This window comes from Anser brachyrhynchus, assembly GCF_964034855.1.
Source record: "Anser brachyrhynchus genome assembly, chromosome: 1".
NCBI classification, from domain to species: Eukaryota; Metazoa; Chordata; class Aves; order Anseriformes; family Anatidae; genus Anser; species Anser brachyrhynchus.
In genome coordinates, this window is record NC_137694.1 from 114,068,779 (window position 1) to 114,090,534 (window position 21,756).

At 36.5% G+C, this 21,756-nt stretch overlaps 1 protein-coding gene across 1 annotated transcript in view; it reads left to right on the forward strand.

Annotated features, from left to right (window-relative positions):
- Window positions 1-21,756, forward strand: part of SON (SON DNA and RNA binding protein) — a 38,924-nt gene that overhangs the window by 14,430 nt on the left and 2,738 nt on the right. Inside the window, exons 4-11 of the mRNA XM_080560006.1 lie at window positions 1,772-1,932; window positions 2,565-2,705; window positions 4,026-4,214; window positions 8,550-8,660; window positions 9,062-9,178; window positions 16,686-16,833; window positions 21,095-21,163; window positions 21,247-21,362. Of these exons, the coding sequence (XP_080416132.1) occupies window positions 1,772-1,932; window positions 2,565-2,705; window positions 4,026-4,214; window positions 8,550-8,660; window positions 9,062-9,178; window positions 16,686-16,833; window positions 21,095-21,163; window positions 21,247-21,362 (1,052 nt within the window). The remainder of the gene's footprint in view (window positions 1-1,771; window positions 1,933-2,564; window positions 2,706-4,025; window positions 4,215-8,549; window positions 8,661-9,061; window positions 9,179-16,685; window positions 16,834-21,094; window positions 21,164-21,246; window positions 21,363-21,756) is intronic.

A 21,756-nucleotide genomic window follows, 5' to 3' on the forward strand; every position in this document is an offset into this window, starting at 1 on the left:
GCCAGCTGGGGAGTTCTTAGCTCTGTTGTTGGCTGTAACTTGTTTTTGTGTTTCTTTTATTCTTGTCTCTTTTCCACTTTTGTATTTGATATTCAAAAGCTTTGCTATATTAAGAGGGACGTTGTTGAACTATCAACCAAATGCATGATACGGAGGATTGATGGGCTATGCTGCACATTTTTATGGGCTTGGAAATGCAATTTTTTTTCTTGATTGTACTCTTGAATCTTGAGGTGAGATTAGTTGTCCCATGATTATTTCTACTATGACTGGATTTTCAGATACTCTCAGCTGGAATTAACATACTGAATTATACTTTAGCTTCCTAGTGCAAGTTAAAATATTTTGTGTTCTTAACCATATTAAATTAATAATAAAATTGATGTAAATGGCTAGTTTCTAGCTTGCTTAGTTCAGGTTCGCTGTGTCAATAGTGGCTGTTCCCTGGGGTTTTGTAGGTTGAGGTTTACTTGCAGGCAAGGCCTCAGACTGCTAGGGTATGATACCAAATGATGCAGATCTTACAGTATGGAAATCAGTGTAGGACCAAGATTTTTTCCAGTTCTTTTTCTTGTACTACACAGAAACGAGTAACACTCTAAGCGCCAGGTTTATGGCCATAAACTTTGTTTCTCATGTAGTGTGAGAAACCATGCTTTGCTTTTTGACGTGGCTATGGACTACGTTCCTTGCTGTGGTCGCATGCATGTCAGTTACTCCTGGAGTTTTGGTAGGTTAATGTTCAGAATGTAATGAGAAGGGAAACTTGTTTCTGAAAATATTGCCAAACCCAGCTGATTTGAAAATAAGAAGAAATCCTAATGAACCTACATCACTTCTCTATGACTGGAGGAAGAGATGCCTTGTAGTTCCTTTAAATCATAAGTTTCATAAAGAAACATCTCATTTTGAGATGAGCTCTTGTATAGTAAGCTCCATTCATGGAACTTAGGATTTTTTATTCCTGTCTCAAAAAAGTTACCATGAACGCCCTAGAGAAGTATTTGAACAGAACATCATTTTGCATAAAGCATTTTTAGAGTCTGCCTTGATGCTCTGATTATGCAGCAAGCATGGATATATTTCTATTGCTTAAGTAGTAAAGGAATGTTATCCTTTTAGGATTTTTGTTAAACTTTGTTTGCAGAGGTAGTGGCGACTTACTTATTTGCAAGCAGGCAGATCAAACAAGATATACTTCATTTTCACTCCGTATTTCTCTGATAGGGCCACAAATGCTTTTTTTTCCTTGATAAAGTGAAATTCTGTTTTAGTAACAGTTTTGTGTGTAATTGTATTCTAGGCAACTGCTTTTTTTATTCAGCGCTTTTTTTCTGTTATTGGTTTTAAGTAGCTGTCAGTCTAGGGCCTTCCTCAAGGCCTTTGAATGGTTTTCAAAGTAGACTTTGGAATTTAAGATGTCTGGAAGTGAGACTACTTTTAAGATGACAATGAGTTGATGAAGTAAAATAGGCATCAAGAATAACGAATAGAACTTTTGGGATTATGGGGATTTAAGTTCTGAAGTTTGGACTCCTGTGCTTTGTGTAAAATTTTTAATTTCACTTGTCTGCTGGATAGACCAAATTAAAAAAAAAAAAAAAAAAGATCTGGAGCAACTAAAATTTGAGTTATTCTCATGGAACATCAAAATGCACAGTGGGGTTAACTTTCTTTGTTTAGACTTTATTTAGTTTGCTAGAAATGTTATTTATTACTAAAATACCAGGATTTTTAAAAAATCGTGTTTTTTATTTTATTTTTTTTTAAGACAAGGCCCAGCTACTCGAAATAGCCAAAGCTAATGCAGCTGCCATGTGTGCAAAGTCTGGTGTTCCTTTACCACCAAGCCTGATGCCTATGTTATCTCAAAAGAAGGATGACAAAGCCAGTCAGAAGTCGTCAAGAGATACACTAAAGGAGCTCACTGAGGTAAGTGAGAATAACAATGCTAAACTTGAAAATAAGTAAGCTATTTTTTGTGACTGCTAGGTAAACCGATCTGGGCTGCAGTATGCCTATAGTGGTTATGAGTTACTAGGTCAAACTCCCGTTGAATATAACATGTGTTGTGTATCTGGCCAACCTCAAAATATTTCAGAAGAAATCTGGGATCTTTTAGAGCCATTGCTTCTGACTAGGTTTCTGCACTACTGGTGGAATTGAGGCAGTATTAGTAACTATTAATTCCTAGGTTTTCCTGTGTAGTAGTTTCATGAGTTTATAGGCAATTTTTTATACAGTTAAGTCCTATCGGATTGTGGGTTGCCAGACAACCTTGCAGCCCTTGGCACACATTCTGAAACTAGCTAGTTTTACAGTTTTCTTCGGATTGGATTTAACAGTTTGTCTATGCTGTTTGGTGCGTGAGTGCCTAGCAAACTTAGGTATGTGTGTAAGAAGTCAAAAGTACATGTATTGGTAACATTCCTAAAGGATTTTCTCAGATTATACCTCCTACTTTAGAGAAGAAAAATGTTATTTGTAAAAGTGTTGTCCATTTTGGTTGAAAGGTCCAGGTTTATTCACAAATGTTATTTCCCTTGATATTTTTTTTTCCCCAGAAATGCAAGAAGATTGCTCAAAGCACAGATGATGTGATAGTGAATAAGCCTCATGTTTCTGATGAAGAGGAGGAAGAACGTCCTTTCTATAATCACCCCTTTAAGCTCAATGAACCTAAACCTATTTTTTTCAATTTAAGTGTGAGTACTTCTGTGATTTGCAATGATGTTGTTTGCTATTGAGAGGGTGTAAATGTCCCATTAAACTCCTTCCTTTTGACTGCTGCTTTTTGAGGGCTGCTTTGTCAGAGTTTGTGGTGATATTTTCAGGACATGAGCATGTTGGAAAGAATAAAATGAGGGACCTTTTCTGCATATGCATCTGGTATTCGTATGCTTTGAAGCATGGATTAGAATATGTCTAGGTATATTTTTCAGCTGCATGTTTAGGACTTTTTGTGGCCATGAAAGTTCGCCCTGATTTTTCAGAGTATAAAGTACTATAAAAGTATTAATATGCTAAGTGAAAATATAAATATAATAATATAAATGTATATTTACATGTATAAATAAATATAGTTTATGATGTATGCAATATAAGTAGTAATACATATTTACAGAAAATGTAAGGTAGAAATAAATTTATGCTTTATATCATACCATTAGCAGCGGTACGATGAAACTCAGGAAATCTTGGGGTTCCATGTAGGCTCTGAAGAGGATTGTTTTTTAGTGCTCATGGGCTGCTGTACCTGTTCTCCACAGCTTTGACCCATTTAGAATAATCCTTTCCTGTTTTTTCTTTGTTCTAGACTTAATTACTGTTCATATCCATGTTCCTTTGATAGTAGGAATTTACCCAATGTTACCAGCTTGCGTGGGCTCTGTTTGTCTTTTGCCAGATGAACCTATCAGAGATTTCTGTGGCCTATTAAGATATTAGAGAAATGTTCTAAGGAAAACAGTCTCATAGGCTTATTTTACTTAGATATCCATGTTGCTATTAAAAATACTAGAAACTGAAAAGGTTGAAAACTACTTTCTATATAGATAATAATGTAGAGCTTTTTATCATCATATGGGTATCGCAGAGACTTTTTTTTTCTTCCCAGAATTTGGGTGTGTTGGGGTGGGCAGGCAGGGGGACAGATGGCACTACAGAAAGCATGCGTGGCAAATTAAGATTGTTCTATCAGTGATGGTGTGGAAGGAAAGCCAGGAGGTTAACTGTAAGAGTGAGGTTTTGCTTTTTTCTTTTTTTTTTGGCTGACAAAGCTGGTTTAAGAGATTATAGCTTCTGTTTCTTCCTATACTGCAGTTTGTTGCTCTTACATGTTTTTTAGATCTGCACTAAAAGTAAAACTGCTTTGAGTTCGAAATTAGTAACCGGGATGACTGTTTTGTGAAAACTAAGTACTAATACCAAGTGTATATGCAATAAGCTGTTTCTCAAAGACATGTTGCAAGTGTTGTGTTTTTTCAGGTTCTAACTTTTTCCGACTTTTTTTTTTTTTTTTTAAGACTCCCAGCATAAAACCAGCACCACCACCACAACCAAAAAATCAGGTCAGCCTGTCAAAGGAATTTCCTGTTTCATCTGGGTCTCAGCATAGGAAAAAAGAAGCAGATAGTGTCTATGGAGAATGGGTTCCAGTTGAAAAAGGCAAAGAAGATAGCAAGGATGATGTTTTCCCCAAACCATCCATTGAGGTAAGGAAGGGAAGGAGAGCGTATACTTTAAGAAAAAAGAAACCATTACCTGGTCAGTCTGGTGCCAAACAGCAGCCTGTGAAAAAAAAACGTGTGCATAGGTAGTATCTGGCACTCTAATAAGCTGATTAGCTGAACTGCTGCAGTCTTCAAGTTTGCTCACCATGTTCGTATGAGCAATGATGAAATGATGAAAGCATCCTGTACCCATACTGTGTGCTTTTGTCAAGTAGCAACTTTGTTGTCTCAGTAGAATTGAAACTTTTGCTTGAAGATTGAAAAGCAAGATTCTCACCCAGTTTCTTGGAAGGGTTGTTACCGTAAGTTGAGATTTTAATAAAATGAGTAATAAGTAAAGTTGTCCTACCAATGTTAGAGCAATAACATTGAATTGGAATGTAATCCATTAAAAATAGATTTGAAAGTAGTTTTTAAAACTGCTGTTTCATTGGATGTATCTACTCGTTTTTTCAACTTTATAGTCCCATTTTCTTATACAGTTGTCTTCCATATGGCCTTCTAAAGGAAAATCTAATTGTATGTATAATAAACTGAAAAAAAAATGTTTTTCCCCTTGAGATGTCTTCAAAAGGATATTTTGTTGGGGTTTTTGTAATTAAGTAAATTATTTAAGATATTTCTTTTTTTTCCAAGTTGATGTCACCTTATTGCATCTAAAGACTTGTTCTCTCATACCTTTCAAAGCAAATAAATAAGAAAGCCTTGCTTTCAATTTCTGATAAAATCGTTTTTCACCTTGGTGCATTTTGTTTTTCAATGATATTCTAAGATTGTACAATTCACTTCCTGAAGCACAGTTGGTATTTTCTTCTGTGTTTTTTACAGCACCAAAATCAGTGAATTTAACACAATCAGCAGACACTTCCATTGTACACCTCAAAGTCAGAGTTTGAGGGTCAGGCACTGAAATTCACTGTTGTCTCAGTGTAGATATTAACTGCTGTCTGGTCTGTGTCAAGAGCCACTAATGAGACAAATGTTCTGAAATGTTTGTACAGAATATCATTCTCAGTTACAAGTATGTATTTTTTTTTTTAAAAAAGCCCATAGGGTAGGAACATTTTAAGCTAATACTTGGCCGTGTTTTTACCAGCTGGTAAAAAGTCTTGACCTTCAAGTAATTAACGATCAGCTTGGTTCAGGCAAGCTGTGTAGATGTCCACATTCAGGTTGCCAAAGACAGGAGGCATTTGACAAATGGGGTTAGACAAGCGCTGATGGTCTGTGTATTGATTATGTATAAGAAGCCTTTAAAAATGGCATTGGAGTAAATATATTCAACATAGCTTTCCTTTCTGTCACATGTATCCTTATAAATGCTTGTAACCATTTTGTCTGTTTATATATTTTGTAAATAAATATTTTCATTTGCATTTACCTTAACGTGGTTTGTGTTAAGGGTGATTTCAAGGGTCAGTAGCTGACAGCAGAACATACCCATTCCATTGTGTTTGGCAGTCCTTAATCTTGAACTGTAGGAAAATTCTTGTAGGAGCAGGATCCCTGTACGTTTCTCCAGGGAGTATGAAAGGTAACAGAGTGCTTCTCTGCTTAACGTTATGACTTATTTTTTTTAAATGTTATGGGACTCTTTGAGGATGAGATTGCTTCTGTTGAGCATAATAAGTCAGATAAGCTCCCTTGCTGCTAGACTAAGGGTAGTGAGGGAGCATGCTTCGATCTTCAGGAGGTTTGACATACAATTTACCTCCATTCGTTTTGCTTGCTTGTTAATTTTGATGTCTGGTTCTCACAATTCTGATTCAAGTCTGTGTTGATACTAAAAGCGAACACATAATTGGTTTTATTATTATGTTTTTATTCAAGTCACAGGATTAGTTACAGTTGTACGCAGTCTAAAATGGCCCTGCTAAAATATTATAAATTATATTAACACCCTAACATTTTATTAAAACAGTTGTTTGTGGTGGTACAAGATGGAGGAAAAAAGTCATGCCTCTATTAATGTGAAGTATCGGAATGCGTGTAGATGCCAGGGAAATGTAGAAGGAACAAGTTATATTTGAAAGCTACAGAGATAAAATGTTGGATTTAAGTTTGGAATATACAGTGGTGACTATTATGCAGAGAAGCCCTCTTGATCTAAAATGCAGGAAATGCATTTAGTGTATCAGTGGACTAACAAAGTGTGTAACAAAATGCTCGTCTTTTTATTGTCAACTTCTTCCTGCTTGGTTCAGTATTTGTGTGTGTGGGGAAAATGTTATTAAAACTCAGGATTGGAAAGGCAGAACTCTTACAGAGAATAGCATGCTGAACTTGAAACTGTTTTACTTGACTAAATAATAACAACTTTTCATACTTCAAGCAGAGATTTTTTTTTCCAAGATCCAAAGCTGCCATCGCGTGTCTTGACATAATACAAAGCCATGATGGTCTCCAAAATGGTGACTGGCCATGTGGGGAAAGTGTATGGGAATTCTAACTAACCAGGGTATCTACTAATAGGCCCCAGTCCGGTAAAGCACTAAAGTACACATGTATGTTTAAGTATGTGAGTGGTCCCAATGTGATTTCAGTGGACTACTTGCATGCCTATGTGTATTGCTGGATTGAAGCTTTTGGTGAGTAGAATAACTTTCATTTATCTCCTGAACCAGTTTCACAAACAAAACCTTAAAGAATTATTTGAACTGTATAAGGGGGAACTTGTTAATACAAGATAGTGTATATTGCAAAGAACATTCTTTTGCATACATAACTATCATGTTGAGTGATTGATAGAAAACCTTTTAATTCTTCTTATACCCTGTTTACAGTCTGTGTTTTTGTCATCTGGGACAATAAATAAACATTGAAGTCAGTTTCATAGACTCTTCAGACTTTGAGTCTGAATGAAGTCTTTATGAGACAGACTTTTGAGTCTGTCTTGGTCAATGCCAGATGCTTTAGCAACGTGATAGGGAATGATACTCCTGGAGGAAATACTTTTTGTCCTGAGCTGTAAAAAAACAGTAACAACAAAAAAAAATCACCTTCCCCCATCTTAAACTAAGATTTAATAGCCAGAATACAAAAATAATTACTGTGTTGCATGTGATTGTAGACTTTTTTGTCTGCCTGTTACTGTTATTTCAGGATTTACTAAATTCTTGATGTCTCTTGTGGCAGGGATTTTATGGATTAGCTATATTCTTCTTTCAACAGAGTCAGTTTTAAATTGGTTTCGTTTTTTTCCACTGGCCCTTTATTCTAGTATAATGTGAGAGGCTAAGGTTGTGAGATGCTGACTAATACTAGATAAGTCTGTCATAATATGAAGTACCAAAACCAAACGAAAAACAAACAAACAAAAAAACCACAAAAACAGAACACCTAATTTTTGTCTATGTGCCATTTGCTGTTTTGATTATTAAGTTTCTTCCATGATTTAAACTGTTCCAACCCTTTCCGTCTCCTTCACATGCATGCGTTCAACTAAGTTTCACGTGTCTCTGAGTATTGTTGTTTTTATCCCTTCAATCCATAAAGGAGATAGCATTTGAAGAGTAAGCACAGGAACTTACATAAGAGCCGTATACTAGCCATAATTTGTTACGTCCTAACATACCCAAATGTTTTGGTTTTCTTTCTTGGCTGCTGTGCACATAGAGCAGAGGTTTTCATTGAGCTTCTTTGTTCCATATTTTTACCCAGATGATTTTGGTTATGTGGGAGATTGTTTCAATTTTATTTTTTTCATTAAATTTTATTCTCGTTTAGCAGCACAGATATAAATAATCCTTTCCAAAACAGTCAATCTTGTGAACTGCAAGTCTGGTTTCACTTTTATGCAGGTTTTTTTTTTAGGCTGATTTTTAAGCAATAAAGCTAAGTTCATGGAATGCAAGTGATTCTTGCTATAGTATAGCTTGAACTTTTAGTGTGACTTAATATGGTACTCACGTAAACAGCTCTATATGAAGGCCTTTGCCTATTTTTTTAGTTAAATTATGGTTAATTCTGTTGGTTAATAAGATTCCATTGAACTCTAACATCTAAGTATTAAAAAACAGAACTTTCAGTGACCAAAATAGATCTCTTAGATATTTTTTATGGACAGATCATAATAAATTAACAGGGTGTTACAGTTTAACTTCAGATTTTCGATTTGTTTAGGAAAACACAGTGTATGTAAGAAGTAGCCCCAGGAATTTTTTTTCACATTGCCTATTTATATGCCAAACCAACTATTTGATGTGTAAAACAACTCTGTAGTACTTGTGATATTTGTTCTGCAACAGCTTTTTCCAGATCAGATGGGATATTATTATTGTTTGATGTATTTTTTAAAATACATCTTTTTCTTCCTAGGGCGTGGACATAACTACAGCCATGAATGATCGAGCACTGGCTCAGAAAAGGCTTAATGAAAACACGTTCGATTTAGAGGCCATGTGCATGCTAAATCGTGCACAGGAACAGGTATGTTGCACTTTTTCATCAGTGTTTTGATGAAGTTAAAAAGTATAAATGTTCATGCTTCATACCACCTGCATTTCCTATTTGTACATATACGTATATGCGTCTTCAGTAATTTTTTGGAAGCTCAGCTTATGGGCACATACTTAAAAAAAAGTATTTAGTTTGCCTTTCATAGTACTAGTATTGAACCACAAACTTGCTAGACTCAGAGTTCAAGGTTTAGGGCTAATATAAAAAGATACTCAGTTTTTTGAAGTATCTGCATATAAATGAGTGTTAATGAACGTACTACTAAATACAAGTGAAGAATCATATCAAAGCTATTGAGAAGCAACAGAAAATGGTTGTGACAAAATGTGCAAAATCTTTGTTTAGATCTTACATTGATTTTTATTTTGTAGATTGATGCCTGGGCTCAATCAAACTCCATACCTGGCCAGTTCACGGGAAGTACAGGAGCACAGATACTGTCTTCGGATGAGCTAACCAACAGTGGTCCCCAAGCATGGATTAGAAAGGTAGAAGTTACGCAGACATACTTGTCTAAATATCACATATTAAATATCAGCGAAAGTATCGGAACATGTCAAAAATGTGCTTTAAAAACCTATGGTAATGCATGTGTCAACTACAAGAGACTGAGTTAAATCTTTGTCTTCGATCAATTTAGCTACTTGCTGCTGCTGTGTTCATTTTGTTGTGCGTTAAAGACGTTGATCATGACATTTCAGTTGAATGTCTAGAGTACTGCAATAAGATGTGCGTCTGATACTTGAGTCAGTTCATACGTACTTACACTGAAACGACATTCACGATACTGGTATGGCTGCAGTGGTAGGTCCATCACTACTTTTACGGGATTGAAGCAGATCAGGCAAGCTTTGATCCTGATGTCACTGAAGTCAATGATACTTTGGCATCACCTTCAGCAAGCCAAGTCCCAAATGGCCATTCTGTTTGGCTTGGTTCTGTCTGATTACTGCTTTGCCTCTATTTGTATCACCAGTGTTTTCTGGGAGTCAAAAATTGGGAGTATTAAAACAGGAGTTGCAGTTGGGTTAGTAAGTTTAACGTTATCCTCCAGTGAAATAGTTACCTCTTCCTACAGAGTACTGCTGGCTTATTTTGGGGGTGTGATGCGTCATACATACATGCGTTTTATAAGTTTAATAAGTCATGCTTCATTTTTGAAAACGAATGCTGAACTGGTTCTCTTTCAAGAAGTAGAACTGAGGAATTCAAGCAATATCTGTTTTTCAGGTGAAAACGAATTATGAGTTACGGTGGTCATTTTCACAAGTAATGTAGTTGAGTATATGCTGTATCTGTTTATCCTTCCAGAATTCGGCGTTAAGGCAAACCTCAAAACTGGTAGGGTAGACTTGAGGCTTAGCTAGAATTTTCCACAGAACTTGGTGTAAACCGTGAACACAAAAGTCTAGAATTATGACAACCTAAAAATAGAAATATTTTTGCCAAGATTCACTTACTTGTTTTTCCACTTTGTATAGCCAAGCAATACAGAGAGCCAGGCAACATAGAGGTCCAAGTTACTTGCTAGATGGGAATCTTTTGGGCTCTTGTTGTGAATACTGAGTGTAGATAATAATCTTATTTTAAAAATTATCAACTTCTGAGATTGTAACAGAACAGCTGTGATTACAATAATTGTCACGGGCAGAGGAACTTAGAAATATAAAGCACACTCAGCAGGGAGGTGTGTTGGTGAGAAAAGGAGAGCTTTTCTCACCAAGAGGCTTGGGAAAGAGATCAGCAAGCTTCCTGAGGGTTCTGCCTTTCTGCATACCTTGAGTGGAATCCCAAGACAAAGGGAAGGAAGTATCTCTGATCATCTCTTTCCCAAGCCTCCTTCTCATCCCCTTTTCCTTCCTTGAGGTTCTGTGCTGGTGGTCTTCTGTGCTTTGCAGTAACTAAGGGAAGGTCTGCTAAGGAAAATTAAGTGGAGAAGTTACGTGTTTTTTCTTGGTCTTTTAACTGTATTCTGTCGTCCGACTGAAAGAAAGCTTTATAAGGAGAAAATGAGAGAAGAGTCTGGTGTCTGGCTTGCGGGCATAACTGCTGTGAGGAGCAGAAGCTTATTGGAATGTTTTGTTGAACCTAGAACTAGGAGTGAGTTGGCAGAAGCACTTATGTCTTTCCCATAGCTGTAAAAACATAGTGGTTTACAGTAGGCATCCTCCTTGGCAAGCGTCGTGTAGTTTGTCAGAATGGAGGCTGCTACTGTAAACAAGAAGAGTTGTTGGGTGAAGACCACTTCACTCAGAGGGTGGTGAGGCACTGGCACAGGTTGCCCAGAGAAGCTGTGGGTGCCCCATCCCTGGAGGTGCTCAAGGCCAGGCTGGATGGGGCTTTGGGCAACCTGGTCTGGTGGGAGGTGTCTCTGCCCATGGCAGGGGGTTGGAACTGGATGGTCTTTGCGGTCCCTTCCAACCCAAGCCATTCTATGAAGATAATAAGAAGGACACAGTCCTCTTCCTGCTCGGCATTCCTCAGCTTGACTTCTTTTGCTCTTTCCAGGTTCCATGTTCGCACACACATTGCCATCAGACTCATAGGATGACAAGTAGTTACAGTCATGCGCCCTCTACAAAATGCGTTAGGGCTAACCAAGTGTCTTCCTGGTTTTAGGAATGGTGGGGCCTGTGAAAGCCTTCACAAAACTCGGGTTTGATGAACTTAATGTGGAGTCATATCCATATGATTTCACAGGAAAAAAAAAGTGAATTAGGGATAATGAGTTATGAATGCATGTTATCTTTCTCAGTGACATGAGTGCAAACCAACCATGAAATGCAAAGTACAGGTTACGTTTTATTTAGGCACGTGAAGTTGTGACATAGTTCCTGATAATTATGCAACGTAGTGCTTGAAATCAGAATTGTACTTACTTTCCTTTTGTTTTGTCCTAAGAAAAGAACATATTTTTGACATGAAAAAAATATATTTGTAATTTTCATCTACTAGTAGGGCTACAGGATTTTTTGGGGTTTGTGGCATGTGTAAATTAATGCAATTTTCTGACTAAAGATGTAGCTTACTGAAGGTGATTAGGATTTCATAGGAGATTGTCATAAGAGGACTTGTGGATACGTACTGTTTAGCAGAAACAGAGCCAGTGTCAGCTAGGTATTTGTTGATCAGGTAAACAGAACATCTTACATGTACAGACATTGTGCTCGACAGAGGTAATGACCAAACCAGATAGCTGTAACAAAACAGAAGAGCAGTGTCAGGAGGGGAGAAAATTTAAGGTACTTAGGGAACGTGTTTGATAAGTGCTTTTGTCACTTTGCATTTCCTGGATTTCAGCTTGCTTTTTTTTTTTTTTAAACTTAAAAAATGACTCTGGAGAGGTAATATGTACTCAAACCAAAATATGTTTGGAATTTCAGTTTTGTCTCAACAAAGTTTTGAGGGGCTTAGTTACTGAAACGGTTATGTGACACATTTGAATGAGTGACATACCAATTAGAAGTAAGGTGTTGTTTTTTTAAAGTAATATACTAATTCATGATGTTTATATGCATAGGGTTCTGAGCAATATTCATAAAGGAATGATGATGTTGTTAGGCTTCTTGTATCATTAAAACAATTATGAACAATAATATCTTTTTCTTCTGAAAACTGGTTTCTGTTTCAGTTCATCATCACTGGTGTAATCAGTTCACAAATAGGACTTGTTCTGGAGGTTGCTTCTTTTTTTTTTTTTTTCCTTCTTACAAATACACAGTGCTGATTGAATAAATGTCAAATCAGTGGAAGCAGTCAAATTTTTTCCAAGCAAGTTCTCTTGAGGTCTGCTTAATCAGACTTTTACCAGAGTCACCACTTGTTTTCGGATTTACCAGCTTAATTCTAATAGCCTGAACAAGGTTTTTGCAACGTTTTACATGCACAGAGTAATGCTTGGGGTTTGTTTCATTTAGTTGTGCTAAAGCATGACAGGCAATTTTACAGTGGCCACTAAAATGCTCTGTTTTGTGTAGTAAATTCTGAAAAATTGGATCTTCCATTCTTCCACAATCTAGCCATAGCAGATGAATAAAATGCTAATGATGGAGGTAAAAGTAAGTCTTGTGATTATTGCTTGCACAAGGACTGGTATGTGTCTTGCCAAGCTGACCTTTTAGCAAGGCAACATATCAAACTATTTGTATTCTTACTGCAGTATGTGTCACACAAGGAGCTTTATTTGGAAATGAAAGCCAGGTGTCAAGGCAAATCAGCCATGTTATATTGATTTGTTATACTGGGCTGGCCTCCTGCTCAGTCCTCAGAATGTTTTTTTCAGCTATCCTCAGCTTGGTTTCAATTGAATGTCTCCAAAAGCTGTGAACGGAAATCCTGAGGCTGATAGTGAGCGTTGTTTTTGTAAGGCATTTGATGGGATCCTTTGGGAAGATGCTCTCCCTCTCGTACTGGGGAAAGAATGTGGCTTCAGCTAAAAGTGCCACAGGTTGTATAATGGAAAACTCATTTGCTTTGCAAGTTTCACCAAATATACTCCACTCATAAGTTCTTGGAAGTCATTCTTAAAGTAATCTGTAGACAGCCTGTTGAGCTACAGCTGAACAAGTCAAACTGCTGGCCTTCAAGGCTTTGTTATGTTTTGCTTAATAAAGCATTGCTCAAAAGAGAGAAACCTGCCTTCTGACAGAACTTAGGCTTTAATGCCACATCAGCTTTGTGAGAAGGAACAGGTATTTTCTTTTCAAAGAACATCCATTGTTAATGTGCTTCAAGATCTCTCATAATATTTTGGAAGCTGCAGGTGCTGTTTTATAGTTTATTTAATTCCGTATGTTATCTTTTTTTCCCCAGAGACAGCTGTTGCAGTAAAAGAATGGTGACCGTGTACTTTGCATTGTCTTTAAGCAAAAAGCAGCAAAATGATCTTTCAAGTGTGATTCTTTTTTTGTTAAAGCCCCATACATGCTAATTTTGGCATTTGTAGTTTATTTTTGATTAACGATGCTGATTTCTCCCCTTCCCTCCTAATTTGTTGCCCTAAAGTGTCTTAAAAAAGGAGAATAATTTTTACTTAAAATTACTGAAAAAAAAACTCTTAAATGATCAGGTTTTATTATGTAGCCTGCTTTTTAAAGAAAAGTTAGTGACACAAGAATTTGGCATATTAGTTGTCTCCATCTGCTGGCAGAATGGAAATGTGCTTTAATTGGCTGACTTCATGGAATTTAGAGATCAAAAGATGAGGAAAAATGGCATCAAATTTTTGTGCTGCCTTACTCAAGTTGGGATTCGAGAATGAAATGCTATAGTTGTTTTCTAAAAAATTCATTCTGACAACAGAAACCAAGTACTTAGAAACCTGAGGTTAGTTGTATTCAATACAATTCAATTTGATACCCTCCATATGGACCAGATCTGCAAGGGTACCTGGCTGTTAAGTACTTTTATGGGATGAAAGAAGCCTTTTACAATTGTTAAAACTGAAAAGATACTTATATCTTGCTTCCTTACTCTTGTTATCATTTCTAATATTTTTACATTTTTAAATAACATTAGAAACATGGCACTAATGCCAAGACACTTATACTCCATTAAAGCATGGAGTAAATTTGTTTGTACTGAATTACAAGAAATAAAAGAGGCAAATGGAACATAATTTTACAGGTAACATTAGAGTTTTGTATTTGTTTTCTTATTTAAAATTTTTTGAAGAATATTTTTCCCTACTGCCGTCCTTCTTTGCTTCATTAATAATCTGAATCAAAGTAGGCGTCTTCTAGCTCTCTTCGTATTGGTGCTAGGCTTATTTTGTTTAGCATTTTAACGTGATGCCCAAGTACAACTGTTCTGTAATGAAACAAAACTTAATCATTTCTAAGTCCTTGTTGTCTTGGTTATGCTGTGCATGTTAAAAAATCAGCACAATATTAAAAGAACAAAACAACACAAACTACCTAAGTTATCACATAGGATTGTGAATTCATATACTGGAACAGGTGTGGTTTCGTCTTTTATTTTGATTTTTTTTCTTTAATAAACTGCATTTTGGAATTTAGACCTCCTTATTTCCAATATTTGGAATTTATTCAGGCTCTGATAATTATTGTATAGGAGCTCAGGGCTTTAATTTTCAACTTTGAATATCACTACCTTGATTGTTTTCCTTTTTCTTTATACATTACCCCGACCCTCAAATTGGTACCTTTGCAGGTGTGCTTAGGAAGCTGTGTCACGCTAAAATGACCTCATCAAGAAATGTCACTCTTTTCACTTGTGAACTGAATACACACTGGTGATAATGAAACAGATGCTTATATTGAAAATTCTATCATTGCAAAGCAGGTACAAAAGAGGAATCGGAACCCAGGGTGACATTGACTGGGGTTTGTATCATTCTCGGCATGGTTGCCCTTTTCTTATGAGAGGTTCCTGGAAAAGAGAGGGGAGAATGAAAATGGAAGTAAGTAAAAGCCATTCTAGGTGTATAGATTGAGGCAGTCTGTATCGAGGAAGTGATTGTCTCTGCACACACACACTGCATGATCTGCACCAGTCCAAAAAAAAGTTAAACTGGAGAGGTGGGCTTAACCTCTCTGCTCTTCCATCAGAGCACCCTGTTAGTAAATGCAGCATCCAGTTGCATGATTGATAGGTATTTCCTTCACTGTTTAGTAGGTAAATATTTGGAGAAGTCTTACCACAACCTTCAGGCTTTTTTTTTTTTAATCTTCTTAACACCATGAATAGCGGGGATTACACACATGCGTTACTAGCGTGCATCAGTAGCAAATGTTGAAAAGTTAATCCCCTTAAAAATATATTATCCTTGGTCTCTGCAAAAGTAAGACTTCTGGTTTTATTTACTTACAAATTGGAACCAAGGAACTCTTGTCAGTCTTTGTCCAAATCTCGGAAATGCTTACTTTTGCAAGCACAACTCAAAATTCAGGAGAAAAGGAGAAAAAAAAAACAAAACAACGTTCTACTAATTTGCTTTGATAGTAAGTAAAATTTCTACAAAAATACTAGGCATTGTATCCTCTAACCTACTATGAGAAATAACTGATGGACTTATCAGTGCCAGTGTGTAAACTTGTATATTTTAAGACAAGCAATTTTTTGCCGTGATGGAAATGATTGACTTACTTACTTGGGTCAGTGGGTGGGGCAGAAGAGAGATGATAGTTCACAGAATAACCTGTGAACTTTCACCCCTCTATATGGAAACTTGTTTCAGGGTCAAATCCTTGTAGCTGCCTTCTTGCCACGGTCAATGCCAGCCCTACTATTCACAACACTGCGGCCATCGAGGCCTAGGTACGTAAACATTTAAGGAGTTTTTAAAGTTCTTTACATCAAAACAGATTTTTAAAATTTCTGTTTATAAGCTTTCAACAGTTAACAGCTATTGTGTTAATGATGATTTGAAAGAATGTGACGACTACTGCTGCTAAACTGTGTGGCTAAGCGCCTTTTTTTCCTTTAAAAAACGAGAGAAAAGAAAAGCCTGTATCTGTTTCATGTGGATTTTCAGTGTAGAACTTGAATGTGCAACTGCTGTGTAATAAAATGGGGAAACTTTTAATGTTTAAAATACGCGTAAACACGATTTGAATGTCATTACTAAATGTGCTTGTATTTTGTTCAATAAATAGGTACACTTGGCACAACTGTTGCCAGTTAAACAGTTAACACTGCCTCCATTCACGAGATGCGAAGAGATGCATTGGAACCAAAGTAGTGTGTTTAAAACTGAACGGTTATCATTTTATTAAGTTCGTACGTCGGAAATGGGTCACTTGCCACTTTTGGATTGTGTTAGGATTTTCTTAAGTTGTTCTTTTTTGGAAATATTGATTTGTGTATTGTGTGTCTGCGTGAATTCTGGTTTATACAGATGTAATAAAGCTAAGGTGTATTTTTCTGAATTGAGTCTGTGAAAGGTTGTTAGAAACATTTTTGGAAGCTCCCACTTACGTTTTAAAATCGCAGTCCTAACTTTAGGATTTGTTTTACTTTTCTTTTTCTGGATAGGATCAGTTCTTAAGAGCAGCCCCTGTAACTGGAGGAATGGGAGCTCAACTGATGAGAAAAATGGGCTGGAGAGAAGGAGAAGGGCTTGGAAAAAACAAAGAAGGCAGTGTCGAGCCTATTATGGTTGATTTTAAGACCGATCGAAAAGGTAAGCACTTCCTTGAATGTTGTATGGCAGTATAAACTTATAAGTTTTTTTGAAGATAGGCAAAGTAACTTTGAAGTAGTAAGCTTTTTCTAGGTTCACCTCCACTGTGAAAATGAACAGGGTGATGTAGATGATTTTGATACTAGTTTTTCAAGGCCTGGATTACTTTCTTAGGTCCTGTCCTTAAGCCTGTGAACTCTTCCAGTTTATTAACTTGCCCTGACCATTGCCTTCTAGTTTAAAAAGGATTTCTTAGTTGCTCTGAAACTAGGGATATGCCTCAGTTGGATGTTTGGAAAAGGCGAGGACAGGGAAATGAGTTGTGGAAAAGCCATTGTGGTTGGTCGGGAGAAAGTGGCTGAAACAGGAATGGGACGGGATGTAAGATGGACTACTTAATCATCTTTAAACTGTGGTGAAGGACAGAGCTGAGTTACGGCTGCCTTTCAGCTGAAGTCCTGACGTGAACGGAGTGTCACACTGATTTTTAGGTCTTCCACATGGATTGTTTGCTTTCTTAGCCATCTGATATAACTGCTTCTCCACTTCCTAGCCTGATCCTGCTACAGCCACCTCTGCTCAACTGCAGTGATGTTTCCCTGCTTGCTTTCAAATGTTGTCTTAGGAACCTTTCCTCTTCATAAAGTCCATGGCCGCAGGTAGAAAACTGTTGCACTAGTCTCATTTGATTCAAGAGAATAAACTTTTTACTTACAGGCTGCTTAAAGTGGCAGCATGATTTATATGGTCATTCATCTTGCCAGCATATTCAGCAAGACTTCGGTATTCAGAGGAGATGTCTATGAAAACTTTCCATCTGAAATACCTATTCAAATTTTAAACGTTTTAAATAAAAGATACAGAATTGTAGTAGTAAAGATTTATCATTTAATTATTCTAATATGCATGTTACCAAAGTAAACAACTTAGCACTGACTGCAGGAAAGCATTCTTATTTGATAGTCTCCTCAATATTAAAAATAAAATGAAAAAAAAAAAAAGATGCACCCCAGATTGTTTTTATATTTATATAAAATATATATATATTATTTATATATATATATAATCTTTAATATGTTACATAGATAACATCTAAAATTAAAGCATAAAATATTTTGAATTATAAAATTATTTCTGTTAACTTCTGTCAATGCCCATAATTAAAGAAGAAAACAAAGCATGTAAGTGGAAATGTGAAACTTGTTGGCGGAGATGCTATTAGTTCTCAGTACAGAGACAGTTAGTACTGCTCAGTTGATCAAACTCGGTTAAAGCGTTAATTTATACAATTTGAATATTAAGTGAGAACATGAGAAATCTTGCCCAAGCTAGGAAAATATCTATTGCTTTCTAAATTATAAGGACCTAGTAGTGTAGTACGATTTTACAACCAGAGAAGTGCAACAGTCTCAAAATACAGAACACAATAATACAGACATCTTGGTTTAACATGAACAATGACCAAACTTGCTTTTCAGTTGTTTTTCTTCTGTGCAACTTTTCCATTTAAAGGGGAGAAAAAAAAAATACTCTGGTGATAGTGGCTGTCAGGAAATTCTCCAAAAAATGTTCTCTTTGTTCCTGCTACTTATTTACTGTGGTCTCTGTAGAATGCTGTGTTGTAGAGTTCTCACTGCTGGTAAGAGTTCCTTCAATTTAGCTTGATTATTTAACAGTCAGAGGGAAGAAATTGAAACCAGAAATTTGAGTAAGCAGCCTGCATAACATAGTGGTGGCTTTTTGTGGTGAGGAGGGAAGAGTTAGCTCCGTACATTATATTGCTTGCTTCTTGTCACATCATAGGAAAGAGGAAGCTATTGCTGCGTATCCTGTGAACCTTTCTACAAACAAAGTAATTCTTGTGATGCACACTTCCATTACAGCTCAAATTTCTGGTTTTAAAAGTGTACCCCAGGATCTTCCATGTGGTTTCAGATATAAATTTCCTTAACGCTTGCAGAATTCTAAATTGAAATTTCAAGGATCAAGCCTGAAGTTCAGAGCCAGGATCAAGTCCTCATTGAGCTGGACATCCTGTAACAGATAGTTTGCTGTCTCTCCTTCAGAAAGCTTATTTCTCAATAAGATGGGGAAGAAATTAGGTGGAGCTAAAAGACATCAGTTCCTGGCACTTGATGGATTCATCTTTAAATACTGATAAGCTTACTGATGGATGGGTTTTGCTTTATTTTTATCTCTTTTTTTATATTTGTTTATTATTTTAATATATCGAATCTTTTATTGTTTTCACAAAAATCTGTTCTGTGTTGATAAAGAATATGCTTGGCTCAAAATTAAGAAATATATTTGTAGGGTGACAGCTTGCATTATGAAGAAGCTTCATGCATTACAAAGAAGGAATTGAGCAGTGATGATACATTCAAGAAACACATCTGAAAAGCTTCATATGCAAGTGCTCTTTAATGCTTAAATGTAAAAAAAGCCAAATTTTCTTAAGTTCTTTGTGGAGGTTTAAAGACTGTTGAAGTGAAGGCTTAGAGAAAAAACACTCAGTACGTGTATATCACTGAAAGTCAGGCTGAGGTTTTAAAGTGGGGTCTGTCAGTCATTAAGAAAGTGACCAGGTTGTTTTAAAAAAACAACCTCCCCCCCCCCCCCCCGAAAAAAAGGCAAAAAAAAAAAAATCCAACCAACCAATCAAAAACAGAAACCTCCACATTTTTAGAACTTACTCCCAAAATAAAATACTGTTTCTAAATACAGGAACAAGCAGTTTACGGAAGAGTTATTCAGTAGGCTGCACTAAGACATGAACCAAAGGGTTGTCTGCCTGTGTCATAGGTTTCCATTAGGTCCTGTTTTTTTTGGACACTGGTTCAGATCTGTGGTCCTCTGGCAGAATTGAAATTAAAAACCTTCTTGAACATTGCTGTCGGCCAGTAAGTTGGTTGTCTCTGTACGAAGACACTTGGTCCATCAGTTCTGAGTGAAAAGCAGAGCTAATCGGAGTCTGTCACAGCTTTTCTGAGAATCCCTCTTGAGTAGCCAGTGACAAGATGTGGAAAATGAGTGCCAGGGACTTGGAGTGAGGGAGATGCAATATTAATGCATGAGTGATTTAAGAATTGTTTGTTCAGAGGGAACTATTTGGTTATTTTGGATACAAACTTCTTTAACGGAAAACAACAACAAAAACAAACACAATTTTCGTTTTGATATCTATGGGGGTTTAATGCTACTTGAAAAGTCCATATTTAAGAGCTGCATGAATATATAAGGATGAAAATCTAGTAAGGAGGGGAGAATTTTCTTTTAAAGCAAAAACAAAAAGCCAACAAAAAAAAGCTGAAGGAGCAGGAAGAAACTGGAAACAAATGCAGTATCTCCCTGTCTTTATTCACCAAAGCAAGGAACAGAAACAAAAATCGAGGTAAGAAACAAAGTACCGTTGAAGGATTGAAGTCAGAGAAATTCTGAGCCACCAGTCAGGTACTTTGTTCATTTGCAGCTATTTAAGGTAAGGGCAAACTGAATTGAAGCAGACTCGAGTCTTTTCATAAGTATGGTGTGGTTATTGGTATTTGGTACATTTTTGGCAATTGTTATACTTTATCCTTTACTCTTGAAGATTTTAAAAAGAAAAATGTTCAGCTTCTATGTTTCACAGTGGCTTCCACTGAAACTTGTGCTCTGTTTATTACCTTTGGGCCCAGCTGCATGCTTTTCTGCTGTTTTATGTTCAGATGCAATTGAAACCACTACCTGGGCTGTGAACTTGGCCATAAAAGAAATAAAATTTGAATACTCTTAAATAAAGAGAGCACATGTTATAAGAAGACTATTACTTTGATACGGTAAAAGGACATACTGGGTACAGTTTATACTGGTCAATCGAAATACTTCACATGCTTAGCATGTTAAAGGCGAACTGTTAAGATAGTGGATGGCTTTTGGGTTGCACAACAGTGGTAAATACTGAATGAGAAAATGTTTTGAAGTTTCTCTCGTTCAGTGTTTCTCCAAAGAGGGTGCAGAAAACCAGGTGTTTCCTGACTTGCTTAAGACTACTCAAAAGTTTCTGCTAGCTGGCTTGTTAAGAATCTTGCTGGAGCACTTGAAAAAGGACGTTGTCTGTAATATGGAGGGAAAAAAAGTGCTGGATGAAAGGGAAGCTTGGAAGACTTCTGAGAAGACAGTTGTATGATGTCACCATGTTTTGTCTCTCTAATGCTTTACCTAGGAGAATACAGAAATCGTAAGGTGAGAATCATAAATATAACCTTTATCATGTTTTTTCTAGGGCTTGTTGCTGTGGGAGAGAAGGCACAAAAGAGATCTGGACATTACATTGTGATGAAGGATCTTTCAGGTGAGAATCTTACCTTGAAAAACTAATTTAAAATGATAGCTCTGATAGCAGCACTGCAATTTCACATACATTTTATCTTTAAGGTAAACATCCAGTTTCTGCGTTGATGGAGATCTGTAACAAAAGAAGATGGTCACCACCTGAATTTGTGTTGGTGGATGATAGTGGGCCTGATCATCGCAAACACTTCATCTTTAAGGTACGTTTGAATATCCTTGTTTGCTGTTCATTTCTCTATTAAAAGGTGGTATTAAATTTCTTTGTATTTGTGTATTCCAGGCTGGTGCGTGCTCAGCAATGTCTCAGTGCTAAAATTTCAGTCCAGTTTTTGTAAAGGCCAAATCAGATCTCTCAAGCACGTCAAATTGTAAATCCATCAAGAAACTCTGATATCAATCCTCTTGTTAGTAAAATGATTCACTTGCGTGGAATCATAGTCTTGCTTCTTATTTGCAGATGTCATGTTAAGTCTTAATGTTTTAAAGATAGTGAGCAAGGCTGAGTTATTTCTGTCTTATCTTAGAATGTGGTCTTTGTTTTCTCATGTGATATCTTGCATTAATAATTACCATTTGGAAATGATGACGCTCACA